The sequence below is a fragment of the Chiroxiphia lanceolata genome, chromosome Z (genome assembly GCF_009829145.1).
Source record: "Chiroxiphia lanceolata isolate bChiLan1 chromosome Z, bChiLan1.pri, whole genome shotgun sequence".
Lineage (NCBI taxonomy): Eukaryota > Metazoa > Chordata > Aves > Passeriformes > Pipridae > Chiroxiphia > Chiroxiphia lanceolata.
In genome coordinates this window covers 3,290,840-3,304,485 of record NC_045671.1, presented here as the reverse complement: position 1 = coordinate 3,304,485, position 13,646 = coordinate 3,290,840, and the positions used below count along the sequence as shown (strand labels likewise).

General features: G+C 45.3%; 1 protein-coding gene across 4 annotated transcripts in view; it reads left to right on the top strand.

The window, feature by feature from the left end:
- Positions 1–13,646, top strand: part of SETBP1 (SET binding protein 1) — a 263,727-nt gene that overhangs the window by 112,328 nt on the left and 137,753 nt on the right. For all 4 annotated transcript variants that reach the window (XM_032674916.1, XM_032674915.1, XM_032674917.1 and 1 more), the window contains one exon: positions 10,497–10,568. In XM_032674916.1, the coding sequence (XP_032530807.1) occupies positions 10,497–10,568 (72 nt within the window). The remainder of the gene's footprint in view (positions 1–10,496; positions 10,569–13,646) is intronic.

Sequence of the window (13,646 nt, the reverse complement as noted above, 5' to 3'; positions counted from 1 at the left end):
ATGCCACAGCAATGTCTTTCTTGGGTTCCTAGTCAACTTTTGTTGGCATTTTGGAAGGTATCAGGAATAGATGTAAGTTGCGTAACTTATGTTGTTTGTATTTTGTGTTATTTATATGCATTTTTCTGCAAATCCTGACTCTTTTGGACCAAGCTGTCTTACAGGTTCCTTCAAAAATTAATCATAGAAATGGAAAGAAACTTACTTAGTGCTGTTTCACTCTTTAAAATACACAACATTTTATGTTTGGGTTTTTTTTTGCCTGAAACCACATTATTAAATAAGTAGTGGATAGCCATTTCCCACTTAGCCTCCAAAGGGTGAAATCCTCATCTGGTATAAATTGACATAGCTCTGTTCAAATCAGAGGAGCTACATTAATTCAATCCAGCTGAGTCTCCAGCTCTTTAAAATGCCAGCAAGGAGAGTGAGTTTTGCACAGGATGGATTTTTGGGCTGGGTAGAGGGTTTTTCTGTGTAACTTAGCTGTGTGTCTAGGCTCAGGGCTGTGGGAAACTGTCTGTTTGACATCTGCAGCATATGCAGCAAATGCTTTGGCAGTTCGAGTTAATGCCTTTTGAATTCGCAGGTTGTTTACTTTCAGCTTGAATGTGGATTTGTTTTCAGCCTCAATGGGAAATCTAACATAAGAAGTAATAGGACTAGCCATCTGTCCAAAATGCTATGAGAATTCCTGGTTTTGAACCAATAATAGAGATCAGGGACAAGTTCACCCCCTGTGTAATCTCTGGCAAATTATTGGCATGCTCCTTGGATTTCCGACCTGGGACCCAGTCCCTGTGGTGCAGTGTGAGCAAGCATAGACTTAGGAGAGGAAACCTGTGAAAATGAACACAGTCGGCATCCCTTTCCAATGGTCGCTTCTACAAACAAGCATTTTTCCAGCCCTTTCTTCCTCTGCTCTGATTTACAACCCATTTTGGCGTGTAAACTGTGCACCTGTGAAGCTGCTGCTACATCGTGGCTGCAGCCTGTGTTCTCAGGGGAGCAGTAAACAGCACGAGTGAATGGGAACCCCCATCTCTTGCCAACATTTCCTGCAAGTAAATATCAATCCATGTGTTAGTCACAGGCCAGAGAATGGTGTAATAACTAGATCGATTGGGTCACTTCTTCTAAAAAGCTCAGGGCCAGATTTCTTAACTGCTCAGCACACTCTTGAAAGAGTCCAGATTTTTTGCTTTCTTTCAAGCCAAAAGTTAAACCCATTTCTCCCTCCCCCCATCTAAACTGAGAAGCTGCACAAGAGCCAAGTTTTGCAAAAAATTAGCAGCATCCTGCAGCATTTAGCAGGACACAGTGAGTGGATTTTACAACGAGCACGGAATGTGATGGGTAATAAAGCTACTCCCCAGTCATACATGTGGACATGAATGGGGCCTCCTACACCTGTCTTGGTCAACCACGAGAAGTGCCTTCAGCTTCAGAGAGACAATACTTAGACCATAAGTACTGTGCTGTCTAGAAGGCAGTGCCCTTGTTCAGGAAGCCTCTGTGGTATAAACTCTTGGTCACAGCTTTTCCGCTGACTTTGTCCATGGTTCTGGTTGACTTGGATTGAGTTATCCTGATTTGGACCAGCTGAAAACGAGTCTTGGTCTCCAAACCACTTGGATGAGCTGAAGATCATTGCTTGAGTATTTAATAAATAATAGGAAAGGCAGGGGAAAAGACAACAAGAAATCACTTAGAAAGAGCATCATCTGGTCTTTAACAGCAAAACATTCATTCTTCACTGCATGTGAAGTGAGTGTATGTGCTTTAAACCTTCCTGAGGTGCATGGTTCAGGAGCACAGGATATCTGGCAACGTCCTTAAAAGCACACTAGCCTGATTATGATCTGCCTTTACACAGTGAGCAACAGTAACTGAGATACCTTGGTGTAAATCCAGATGGAGATCAAAACCAGCCCTGCCACAGCCTTGTTTGTTCAGAGGACTCCTGCAAAACATACCACAGTCATTCCAACAGCACCAGGCTATTTTACCTCAATTACAGTTGGATTTAAGAAAACTGGAGGGCGCTGGATCATGTTCAAACTGTTTTCTTTAACCCTTCTCTGTCAAATCAGGGCTACTGCAGATTGGTTGGGGAAATAAGACTCTCTTCAAAGTCTTTATTTTGTCTATTGAATCAATAGTATTTACTGACTAATAACCACCCAAGGCTAACAGGCTCATTTGAACTGGGAATGCTGTAATTTTCCACATTCTAATAGCAGAGTAGCCAGTTTATAGATAAGTAGTCTGCTTAAGGTGGGGGAATTCAAGCTTCATAGTTCTCACTTAGGGAAACAAGCTTCTTTTTCTGCCATTTTTCAGGGAGCCTTCTCTGAAAGTTTTCCATAGAATCACAGAAGTTTTTTCCTTATTTTCCTTGTATTTGTGCAGTCATGAGAACCAGGATGGCTTGAAATTAAACTAGCACAGTCCAGCCTTCAAGTCAAAGTCTTTGCGGTTTTAGGCTTTGCTTAGAACAAGAGACAGAAGAGCCAAAACGCTGCATAAAAGAAGAAGAAAAAAAAACTGTTTTCTCAGTATTTTTGGCATGGAGGACAGCTTTCAGAGATACTGGAAATCATGCAAGAATAGTCTGTTCTTAAGAGATTTCTAGCCCTGCTCTGAAGACTGAGGGCTTTAGATAAGCATCTGCATGTGGGGATCTTCATCCAAAACAAACCACCCAACCTTTTGTAGTTCACCCGTCACTAATAGTGATTTCCCCCTCTGCATCTCTCCATGCACTTGCTCACGCACACAAGTTCTTCGAGACATCCTGAGAGCTTTTCCCTGCGCACAACCATTTAATTCCCGCTTGACCAAGATCTTCTCCTCGGTTAAGAAAACAAAAAAAAACGTGATCGAGGAACCCTGTGCTGCCCAAAGGATTTCCTCTCCTCAGCCTCACTTCACACATCGTGCTTGTTTTCCTCCCCCTTCTCCTTTGCCACATCATCTCTGAGTTTTGCACGATTGTTTTCTTTCTTTTCCAGCCCGGAAAAATCCGACATCTCCTCCCCCTCCCTGGCAGCGTGGGTGACAGAGACGGAGAAATCAGCACAGTGTCAGCAAGAGTTTAGCCCCGCAGCTGGGACCTGAACTTTCAGTGGCGGAGCACGGCTCTGGGTCACTGCACTAAAGCAAGCCAGATTGATACAAAGTGCTTGCTCGCACTGGGAAGGGAAGCATCAGAAGCCAGCTGATAAAAATCTTTAGGCACCATCTATTGTGAGCTTATAGCAGCAAAAGCTGTTTTTCCCGGGGAAGATGACCGTGGGGTGTATATTTAGTGTCGTAACCCCCAAAATGACACGATATTTGGGTGCTTGCTGCACTACGGGGGATATAGATTTTAGCTGTAGATTTTAGAGCTGTTGAAACTGGAAGTGGAGCGTGTGGACTCAACATGCTGCACAAGGTGTGAAGTTTTCAGCTGTGAAGACCTGAACGATCACGTCTGCCAAGAGTTAATGTGCTTAGAAAGAGGATGCTAAAATATTCTTTCCCACTCCAGTTTGCAACTGAGAACTTGTTAGTCTGTAATATCTTTTATTTATAGCACCTTTTGACTCAAAGGATCTGAAAGTGCCTCTGTCTGGGAGTCACTTCAGTGATACCTGCAGGCAGGGATGTGTCTTTGCAGGTGACTCCAACTGAGGTGTCAGGGTCTGCTTTGCCATGGACACACGTAAGGGACCCCATCTGCCTTGCCAAATGCCAGCACTTATAAAGGCTGCAGGGAAGGGCAGAAAAACCCACCCTAAGCCTGAGGGATAGCAAAGAGAGAGAAAACAAATATATAAACCTTATGGGAGTGAGCATTTGGATGGACACTGGCTGACTTTGGAAGCAGACAGTGGGAGGAATCACAGCCAGTGCTGGGTGATGACCTTATACAAAGAGCTTGGGGCAGCAAAACCACAAGTCAGAAGAGGGGATTTAGTGGCCCTACCTGGATATTGCTCCATCCAACTGAGCCAGATCCAGTTGTGCTGTGCTGGCCTGGAGAAACTCCAATGTGGACCCTGTGCAGGGACACATCTCAGTGGCAGAGATGCTCCTAAGGACACAGGCCCTGTGCTCAGCTTAAATATGCAAACTCACACATCACTTAATGAGTGCAGTCATGGCAGGGCATCTGCTTATTTTAAGTCTACTCCAGTGCCTGCCCATCAGCTGCTCCCCATGCAGCAGCTGTCAGTGGCTGAAGGACCAGCTTCCCCGTGTGGCTCCTGGCAGATAGAGAGGTGTCATCCAGCCCTCTGCTCTCCTCCTGTGTTATCCACTCTGGCCAGGGAGGCAAAAGTCAGACCAACTGATGGCTTTACGATTCCATCCTGCGATTTCTGCTTCATCCACAGCCAGGCGAGATTCTGCCAAGATACATATTAGGCAGCTGCTCAGGACATTGCTGTTTTGTCTGTACCACGCCGAGCATGCTGTCTGTCTGTCTGTCTCCCGCTCTGGCTCTGCGACCCTGCTATCAGGGTGGTTGCTCTGCTATTCCCTGAGGTGGCCAGGGCGTGTTCAGTGAGAACCAGACTTTTTTTGGCACTTTTGCTGCGCCTCCTGAGGAACTTGCCCCAGGGAGCTAGTGCCCATCTGTTTCAGCATCCTCTAATTCCCATGGCTTCCGAGCAGTTCTGATGCTTCTCAGTGGACAAAGCCATCTCAGCAGTCCCATAAAAAAATCTCCAGGGACACCAGTGGCTGCTTACAAGGCAGTGCCCCTCCCTGGGTCTCCAGCCAGGTTTTCAGCTTAATACACTCGTTCCTCCATGATAAAATCCTCAGCACATCTCTCCTCCCTACCATGTCCCTCCCAAGCCATCCCCAGCATCAGCATTATTATATTTTTTTTTTCTCCAAATCTCTTTCCTCCAGGCACCAGACAAGGTACATTTGATACCACTTTATCTCTCTCATGCATATGTCACTGTTTCAAACTCTGGTTTAATAAGAGTCACATCACTAGCTGGAAGTTGGCTCTCTCGGGTCCTTTCTATGGAGAACATGCATTTTTCCTCAGTCTTTCTCTACTCCCAACAAAACTTGACTCCTCCCTCCTTTGAGGAGGGGGTTGGGGTTAGCACATCCTGGCATGCACAAGGTCATATTGTCTGCTTTTATGGCATCTCTCACTCTCTCCTTCTTCCTCAGAGAAGAGAATACATATCTTGTGTGTTCATATGGGTTTTTTTTCCCCTCTTCTTGGTCCATTCAGTGTTACATCATGTAGTACTTCTTTTGGTGCCCCTTCCACACATGCTGCTTTGGATTTGTGGGTGGAAGTGGAAGGGAGTTCCTTTAGAATCATGGAATCATAGAGTATCCAGAGTTGGTAGGGACTCACAAGGATAATTGAGTCCAATTCCAGAAATCCCACCATGTGCCTGAGAAAGTTGTCCAAGTGCTCCTTGAACAACGCAGGCTTGGGGCTGTGACCACTTCCCTGGGGAGCCTGTTCCAGGGCCCAACCACCCTCTGGGTGAAGAACCTTTTCCTAATATCAGGTCTGTGCTTTTCCTGACACAGGACTCCCTTGAGTCCTGTCATTAGTCACCAGAGAGAAAGTGACAAGCATATGGGCAAGCCTTGTCCCTACAGAAAACCTAAGAGGGAAATAGAAAAGAAAAAAAAACTTTTAAAAAAATAAAATAAGGGGATAAATATTTGGGAGGAGGGCGTTTAAGAGGAGAGAAAAACAAATCAAAGCCAGTGCCAGCCTAGAACCAGCAGCTGGTTGCCAGCACAGCAGGCTGAGAAGTTGTTGGTGGAAGCGCTCAGTGCCATGTTTGGGTTGCTTTAAAAAAATACAGCGTCCCTCCCCTGTTATTCCGCCTCTGCTTTTCTTTTCTCCCAGCCCCACAGGCAGGAGGAGGTGGGACTCAGCTGCCAAAGGCACGCTTGTATTTACAGCAATGCCAAGGGATGCACTCAGAGTGTGTCCTGCGCTGTCACACGTATGTGTGTGTGTGTGCACACGCGTGTGCGCCCATGAGCTCCGCGCCTGGGCAGCTCCGGGCTGGAATGGACCTCCCGGCCCTGTTGTGTGTCCAGGGGCTCCCCACACCTCGAGGAGAGTTGCCAGGGCATTGGCAACCATGGCACGATTTTTTTTTTTCCTTTTTTATTTTTTTTTTTTTTTTTTTTTTTTTTTTTTTTTTTTTTTTTTGTTGCCGGTGTGAGAGCAGGAGGTGGGGAGGGCTGGGGACGGAGGAGAAAGGGAGGGGGTGGAAGGTTGTAACGCTTGGCTGGAAAAATTTAGAGGAGTACAAAGGGAGAGAGCGCGATGAAAAGGGGTGGCGGCGGGGAGAAGTGGGGGGGGGGGGGAGGGAGGAAGAAGGCTGTGAACTGGCTGCCGTGGAGGTGGGAAGAGATTTATGTTTGCCGAGTGGTTGGGTCGGGAGCAGGCTGGGAGGGTGCGGGGTGCCGCGGGCAGGGCGAGGGTGCCGCGGGGAGTCTGACAGCGAACCAGCGGGGCTTCGCTTTCCGCCTTTCTTTCCTCCCTCCCTCCCTCCGCTGGGCGCTCGGAGGAGAAGGCAAGACAAAAAGCTGAACCGGTGCCAAGAAGGAGCTGCAGCGACTCGAAAATGGCACTCTGCGCCGCACTAATATTTCGAAGCTGGGCTGTGCTGGAGAGAAGGGAAACGTGTCAGGAATGAGAATGGCTGAGACCGTGGGGCCAGTGGCCGGGCTCAGGAGTGTCCTCCCTCCTCCCTGCTTCCCATTCGCCTTTTAAATGTGACCCTTTTTCTCCTCCAGCCACCCCCAGTGGTATTTAGGAGCTCTGGGAAAGGGAGGGGACTTTTGCTGGGGACATGGAGTGTAAAGGGGCTCATCCCCTCCTTCCATCTCTGTATCAGGGAGGGCTTTTTTTTTTTTTTAATTTATTTATCTTTTTTGTTATTTTTTTTTCCTAAGGAGGAATAGAACAGTTGATTCCCAGTGAGTTTTCTGATTGTTTTCCTGTTGCCCTTCCCCTCGTCCTCGCTGTCCTCCTCCTCCTCCTCTCACTGTACCCATAAGGCTGCTGTTGTGGCTCTGTATCTTGATGCAAGGTTACTTGTAGGACACACGAGTCTCTGCTGCAAGGTGCAGCGTCGCCTGCGTCGGTATTTCCCTCCTCTTCTCATTTGCTGGGAGACGAGGCAACTTCCAAGCAGCTCCACGGCTCAGCTCAGAGCCTGGCTGATGCAGTGGCGCTGTTTGGGTTGCAAAAGCCCCTTCCTGCAAAGTATGTCTGGATAAAACAAACAAAAATTATCAATTCATAAGATTGGTTAACTGGCAAGAAATGGGATGGAGTTTTGTGGTGATTTTTGTCTGAAAGGAAGGGGTTTGCCCTGTGTTGTTCCCCTTGTCCCTCCATTTACAGGTAAAGAAAAGGGATATAAAAATTCCCACTTTTTTTTTTTAATGGAGTTTTATTTTTTTTTTTTTAGCATTTTAAAAATTATTACCAGCACGAGCACTCCTGTAATAGTTCAATGGTTGAAGTTAAATGCAAATATTTCCCCCACACACCCCACAGATGTTCCTTTTTTGGACCATTGTGGAATTTGAATTTGGAGTTTTAGGTTGTCTTTACAGAAACTAGAGACTGGAGAAAGAGAAAATCCCAGCCTTTGGTTTTGAAAACAGGTCCACATCCTGTTCTATCAGTTTTAGCCCTTACATAGCTAGCGGGTCAAGTTCAAGGAGACCTTTCTAAAGCACAGGCAGAACCTTGTTAACTTGCTGCATCTCAGGAGGCTGTGGGTTCTTGGGTTACTAGCTTGGCCCATTTTGTAGTCCCAGGCATGGGATGATCCCTTTGACCTCTCTCTCACCTGAAGACCATGCCCTAGTAGATATACAAACCACTTCAAACCTCACCTTTGGTCTCAAACGTGTAGACCTGGTTTGGGAGCACCTAGCTCTGCCCAGGCAATGCCTTTTTGGAAATACTCTGATAAATAGTGGGGAATTCAGGGAGACTCAAAGGCCTGCTCTTCTCACCCTCTTCTCACAGCTCCTTGCAAATCAATAGTCCTTACTCTGTGGAGGATCAAATGCTCAGTCCCAGATTAACACTGCTGGGAGGTGCACTCATTTCTGAGGTGATGTCAGCAGGTTTTGTATGGAGTAGAATGACTACAGCAACTGATCCCTTGCTCTTCCTCACCTCTCAGCTGAGCTTACCCAATCCTACCTGTTTTCTCTGAATAAAAGTCATACATAAAATACGTGGGTTTTTATAAACACATGTGCATGCTGTTTGCTTTTAAGTTATCTCTTTGGGCTTCATGAGATGAGCTGTGTATTTAAGCCATCATCCTCACCAAGGGCATGCACCATGCAGATCTTGCCTGAATTTCATAGAATCACAGAATGGTTTGGGTTGGAACAAATATTAAAGCTCATCTTGTTCCAATCCCCTGTGCCACGGGCAGGGAGACCTTCCACTAGACAGAATTGCTCCAAGCCCCATCCAACCTGGTCTTGGACATCTCTAAGGGATGGGGCAGCCACAGCTTCTCTGGGCAACCTGTGCCAGGGCCTCACCACCCTCACAGGGAAGAATTCCTTCCCAATATCCCATCTAACACTGCCTCTGGCAACATGAATCCATTCCCCCTTGTCCAGTCACCCCAGGCCCTTGTCCAAAGTCCCTCCTCAGCTCTCCTTTAGCCTCTTTAGGTACTGGCAGGTGCTCAAGGTCTCCCTGGAGTCTTGTCTTCTCCAGACTGAACAATTCCATTGTTCTCAGTCTCTCCTCATCGGTGAGATATTCCAGAATTTTCCAGATGTTCTTGCTGGTATTTTTGTCTGTGGCTACTCATCTTCCTCTGGGCACAACCTGCTCTTTTTAACCTGTGATCCCTAAGGATGGTAATCTCAAGGATCCATGGGATTCTAACGTACAAGAGCAAATGGCAGGAGTGGAGATTACAACCCACATCAAAGGGACCAGAGGAGACCCTGGTATTGTCCTGACCCACCATGCAACTGTACAGACCATTGTTCATGCTTTTACATGTGGAGACAGCTTGTGTTTACTACTGATTTAAAGCTCTTGATACATGAGTTACCAAACAACAATTCCCATCAGGTTCACAGAGAGGATCCCAAAGATATGGACAAGTATTAATGTAGACTCACAGCATCCATATGCACAGAGTAGCAATGTAGTGTTTGTTATTCAAAAAGGTGAACTGGGAGCAACAGATGAAGAGACCTTCCTAAACCTTGTTACTTCAGAATTCAGACCTCTTTCATTCCCTTGGTATCTTGAGAGTAGGGGAGCTTTGGGGCAAAAATGCTGCTCTTGTACTTTCGAAGTGGTCAAGTAAGCCATCTGGGCAGCTTGGTCATGCTTCCCAAGGAGGAAAGGCAGTGACAAGGCACTTGAATGCTTTTGTATTTATTTCTCCGTGTATAAAGGAGGTGTCATTGGATGTATTCTCCCGAAACACGGTGTCTCATGTGTATCAAGTTGTTTCCTTCAAATCCTTCACCCTTTTAACACTTTATAATGAGAAATACTGTTTGCTTGGAGTTGTTATGAGATGGCTTGTGTCTGGAAGGGTTAATCTGCAGAGCTCTTCCAAGGCTATCTTCCACACCTTCCCCATTCCCGGTCTTATTTTTTTTGGACCGGAAACCTCGTATTTCTGTAATCTAAATGTGCAAATGCTTTGCAGTCACGGTCCAGTAGCTGGGTTAATCTCAGCCCCCTGGAGTGGCAGATGGCTGATTTGTTGCTGATTCCAGTTTCAGAGAATTGTGTCACCTATTATCTTTGCACAGGCTGATGCTTGAAAGGATGCCTTTGGCAAAATCAGTGCAAAGCAAAGCAAAAAAACCACTCTCTGATCTGCATCACCACAGGTGAAAATGTAAAATATTTCACCTTTGTGTGAAGGGCTGGAGAGGTGGACAAAGAGGAGAAGTGGGAATGGAGGAAGGAGAGGAAGACCTAATTTTCATACCAGAAGTACCAAAGCACAGGGAGAGCAGGTTGGTTGCAGTCATGATGTTGAATCACAAGCACTTACCCTGTTTTTAATGGTTTTCCAATGTGGTAATCCTTGGCTTCAGCTCCTTACTTTAGCTCCTATACAAAACAGGCAGCTTGACATCTTGTGACACCTTCCTGCTCTTCCCAAGCCTTTCTAACAGGGGTTGTCAAAGGAATCCATGGCATCTCTCCCTGACATCAACACTCATTGTGCCAATACTTGGGGGCGCTTGGGAGGAGAAACCTACACATCTGTGTGGGGTAAGGGAAAGCTTGGGGGACCTTCCAAAAACTCTGCAGGGCTGAGGGTGAGCCCCAGCTCTGGGGGCTGGCACATGGTGGTGACCATACTGAAGGCTGTAAAGAAACTGAAAGGGCAGAGCAAAACTCTGTGGGCTTGTGACCATCTTCTACACAGTCATCGCAATAATCAAGGTTTTGTCTTTTCTTTTTGCTTTGGGAAACACCACAGAGTCAGATGAAGAATTTGGGAAGAGAGTGTGGGTTCCCTGTGCAGAGTCCAGTGACGAAATCTGTGAACAAGGTAAGAACAAGGGGTTATGGCCCTGATGCTTTTTGTTTATTCATTTTCCCCTTCCAGATGCATTTTTGCGGTGTTAGACACAAAATGTAAGTATGCATAGCACAGAAAGTGATAGTCCAAGCCGTAAGCAAAGGAGTCTAAAAAGATCAGGCTGAATAAGGTTTCTTTTTAATTCATACCATTATGATGTTTTGGATTTTAGAATAGTTTGTATTGTATCTAAATGATCTATGTGTGAATAATTGTTACCAACCTCCTGACACCAGGACCTAATTAGGAAGTAGGAGCCTTAAATAGGCCATTTGTGTAGTGAGTTTCCATATGTCTCCTTGCACAATTTATTTGCTTCACTCCATTGAGGTAGAATGAGAATGAAACTCTTAGAACTGCCTTTGACTCTGAGGCTCTTCTCTTCATCTCCTCTGCAATTACAGCCCACTGTTAAGAAGACAATATCTCTTGCCCTGTGTTCAGACAGAAAAAGCTGCTTGTAGTGCTACTTTTATTCCAGATTGCCCAAGCTTCTCTATTTCCAAGTCTCCAATGGAAATGGAGTGAGAAATGCAAAACCAGTCTGCAGACTAGGAAAAATGCAATGTTGTCAGAGAAAGCACAGAGCTCAGGGCAGGATGATCTTGAAGGAATACTACCTGTCCTCTCTGCCTCACAACCCTGCTGAAAGCTGATGCTGTGGTATTTCAGTTACTGTATAGATGCAATTTTAGGAATTCAGTGGACAGAAGCAATTTAAAGAGCTTCTGTCTGGTTTTCTTCCTGCTAGGATGTGAGGAAGGGGGAAAGGTTGGTGAAAGGCTGCCTGAGTTTTATCTTAGTTTTGAATATTTAGCTCAGTCTGGACCAACATCCTCCCTTGGATTCCTTGTTCATTTTTATGATGCAGGATATGTTCTTTAAGTATAATTTCAGAATATATCCCTTATTTCCAAACACTTCTTGCATGCATGACTCCACTCATGCTTCATGTGGCCCTCTTGATTCTTTTACTCCCATCATCCCGAAGTCAGCAAAACTTCAATGTATGATTAAGTGCTATTTAAGGGATAAACTTTAATGAATGTTCAAGATTTATTTGGTTTGGTTAGGTTTTTTTTCATCCCCAAATCTTTATCTTTAGTTTCCCAGTAAAGACAACTCTACTCACACTGATTTTGTTTATGATAATTCACTTGCATTGTTCCCTTCCAGGAATTGTCATTGCCTTCCAGAAGGGAGGTTAGTGTTAGTCCCCTCGCAGTGATAATTATAATCAAACCTGTCAACCTTCACACAGTCTATGCTTATCACTTGCATTTAGGAGGATTTTTCCTGAAGCCTATTACCAGTGCTGCTTCTTAGGGAAAAACAGTCATGATTTTTTCCTGCTAATCTTTGATGGCTCTCAGCTTTGAAAGCATGGAGAGGAGCAAAATGACTGCCAGTTGTAGTTAAAGCAACTGTCTGTTGGTTCAGGTACAGAGGTCTGTAAAGCCAAGGAGTGGGAGGATTGTCTGGGAAATGCTGAGGGGTTTAATTTGGCTGTGACAACACCTCAGGTGTGCTGGGGACACAAAGCAGCGCCTTTTCCAATGGTGGTGCCCACAGGAACTACTTCTGCAGATCCACTAGACAAAGGCTTCAGGTAGCAAGTGGTTCTTGGCAGTGGTTCCCTCTCCTCTTGCTGTTTTGGGCAGCGATCTCTGCCCAGGTTGGATGGTTTGGAAGCAGGATGGCCGGAGAAGTGGCTGCAGTTGGCACTGGAGGCCATGGCTGGTGTCACATGGACCAGTAGCCACTGGCACACTGCAGTAAAGCAGTGCTGGACAGAGTGGTGGTGTTGGGTAGGATGTGGTTTAGTATTTATTCATTCCAGGATGTTTGAAAATTGTCCCCCCTAGTGTTACGCCCTGGGAAACACATTCCCCCATTTATTGGGTTCCCCCCCCCCTTCACTCAGTTATTCCTACTGATATGCTAATAAACCCCTTTATTTGTTTTTGGGGGTTTACTAACATGAAAAACAATTAATTTTTACCACTTCATCAGACTAAATGACTGATGTATCTTTTAGTCCCTCCTGTGTTATCACCATGTTTTTTGTAATGTACGCAGAGATTTGGGCTCCCTTGATTTTGGTAGAATCTGAGGGTGGTCGGCACTTCACAGCTTTTGCAGCAAAGGAGATGGTGAGAGATTGGGAACCCTTATGTTCTCTGCAGTTTCATATTTACAGTGTGCAGTGATATGATTTGCCTTTGTTTTATTTAAATTCACTGGGAACTAGAGATTTATTTATCAGGTGTCATTCCCTGAAGGATGATAAATGCCATATAGAGAAGACTTCATCTATTATACAAACAGATTTGAAGGCTTTGCTATTGCATTCCTCTGACTGCTGAATGGAGTAAAAATGCCGTCGGCTGAACAGAGACAGTGATACTTAGCAGTAGCATCTTATGACCTTTTGATCAGCTGAGATCTCAAGCCATATTAGTGGACAGATTATGATGTGATGGAAAGAGGGCCAGAAATAGCCTTTTTATCATGAGATCCTTTTGTGAATATCCTTCTTGGGTGTATTCAGGTGGTTAATCACTAGGCTAGGGCAATCAATTGGAAACAGGGGAATGAAACACTGGTGCAGGCACTCCAAATGCACTCAGGTTTGCCAACTGCAGCTGGATGTTACAGCTTACTGTTTCTCTCTAATATTCTCCTACCCTCCTTTTCCTATCAAGGCTGTGGGTGACCTTGCATTATTTCCTAATACTAATAACCCCATTTTGTCAGAAAGAGCTACACAAAATGAACCTTGAGTCCTTGGACCACAGGGGACCTGCAGTCCCTGAATCAAAGGTGTGCACATTGTAAATATGGATATCTGTGAATGGAAACTCACATGGAAATGTCTCTGTCATTTTAGAGATAATAACAGTAATGCTTAAACCTATTTCAACCCTTTTTAGGGAAAAAAATAATGCAGGTTTCAAAAAATGCACAGCTTTGGCAGTATTTCTCTTTTTACAGAGCCAAGCAGAAAAAACAAGAATGACTTTTACATTGATGGTACCTGCCTGCTTG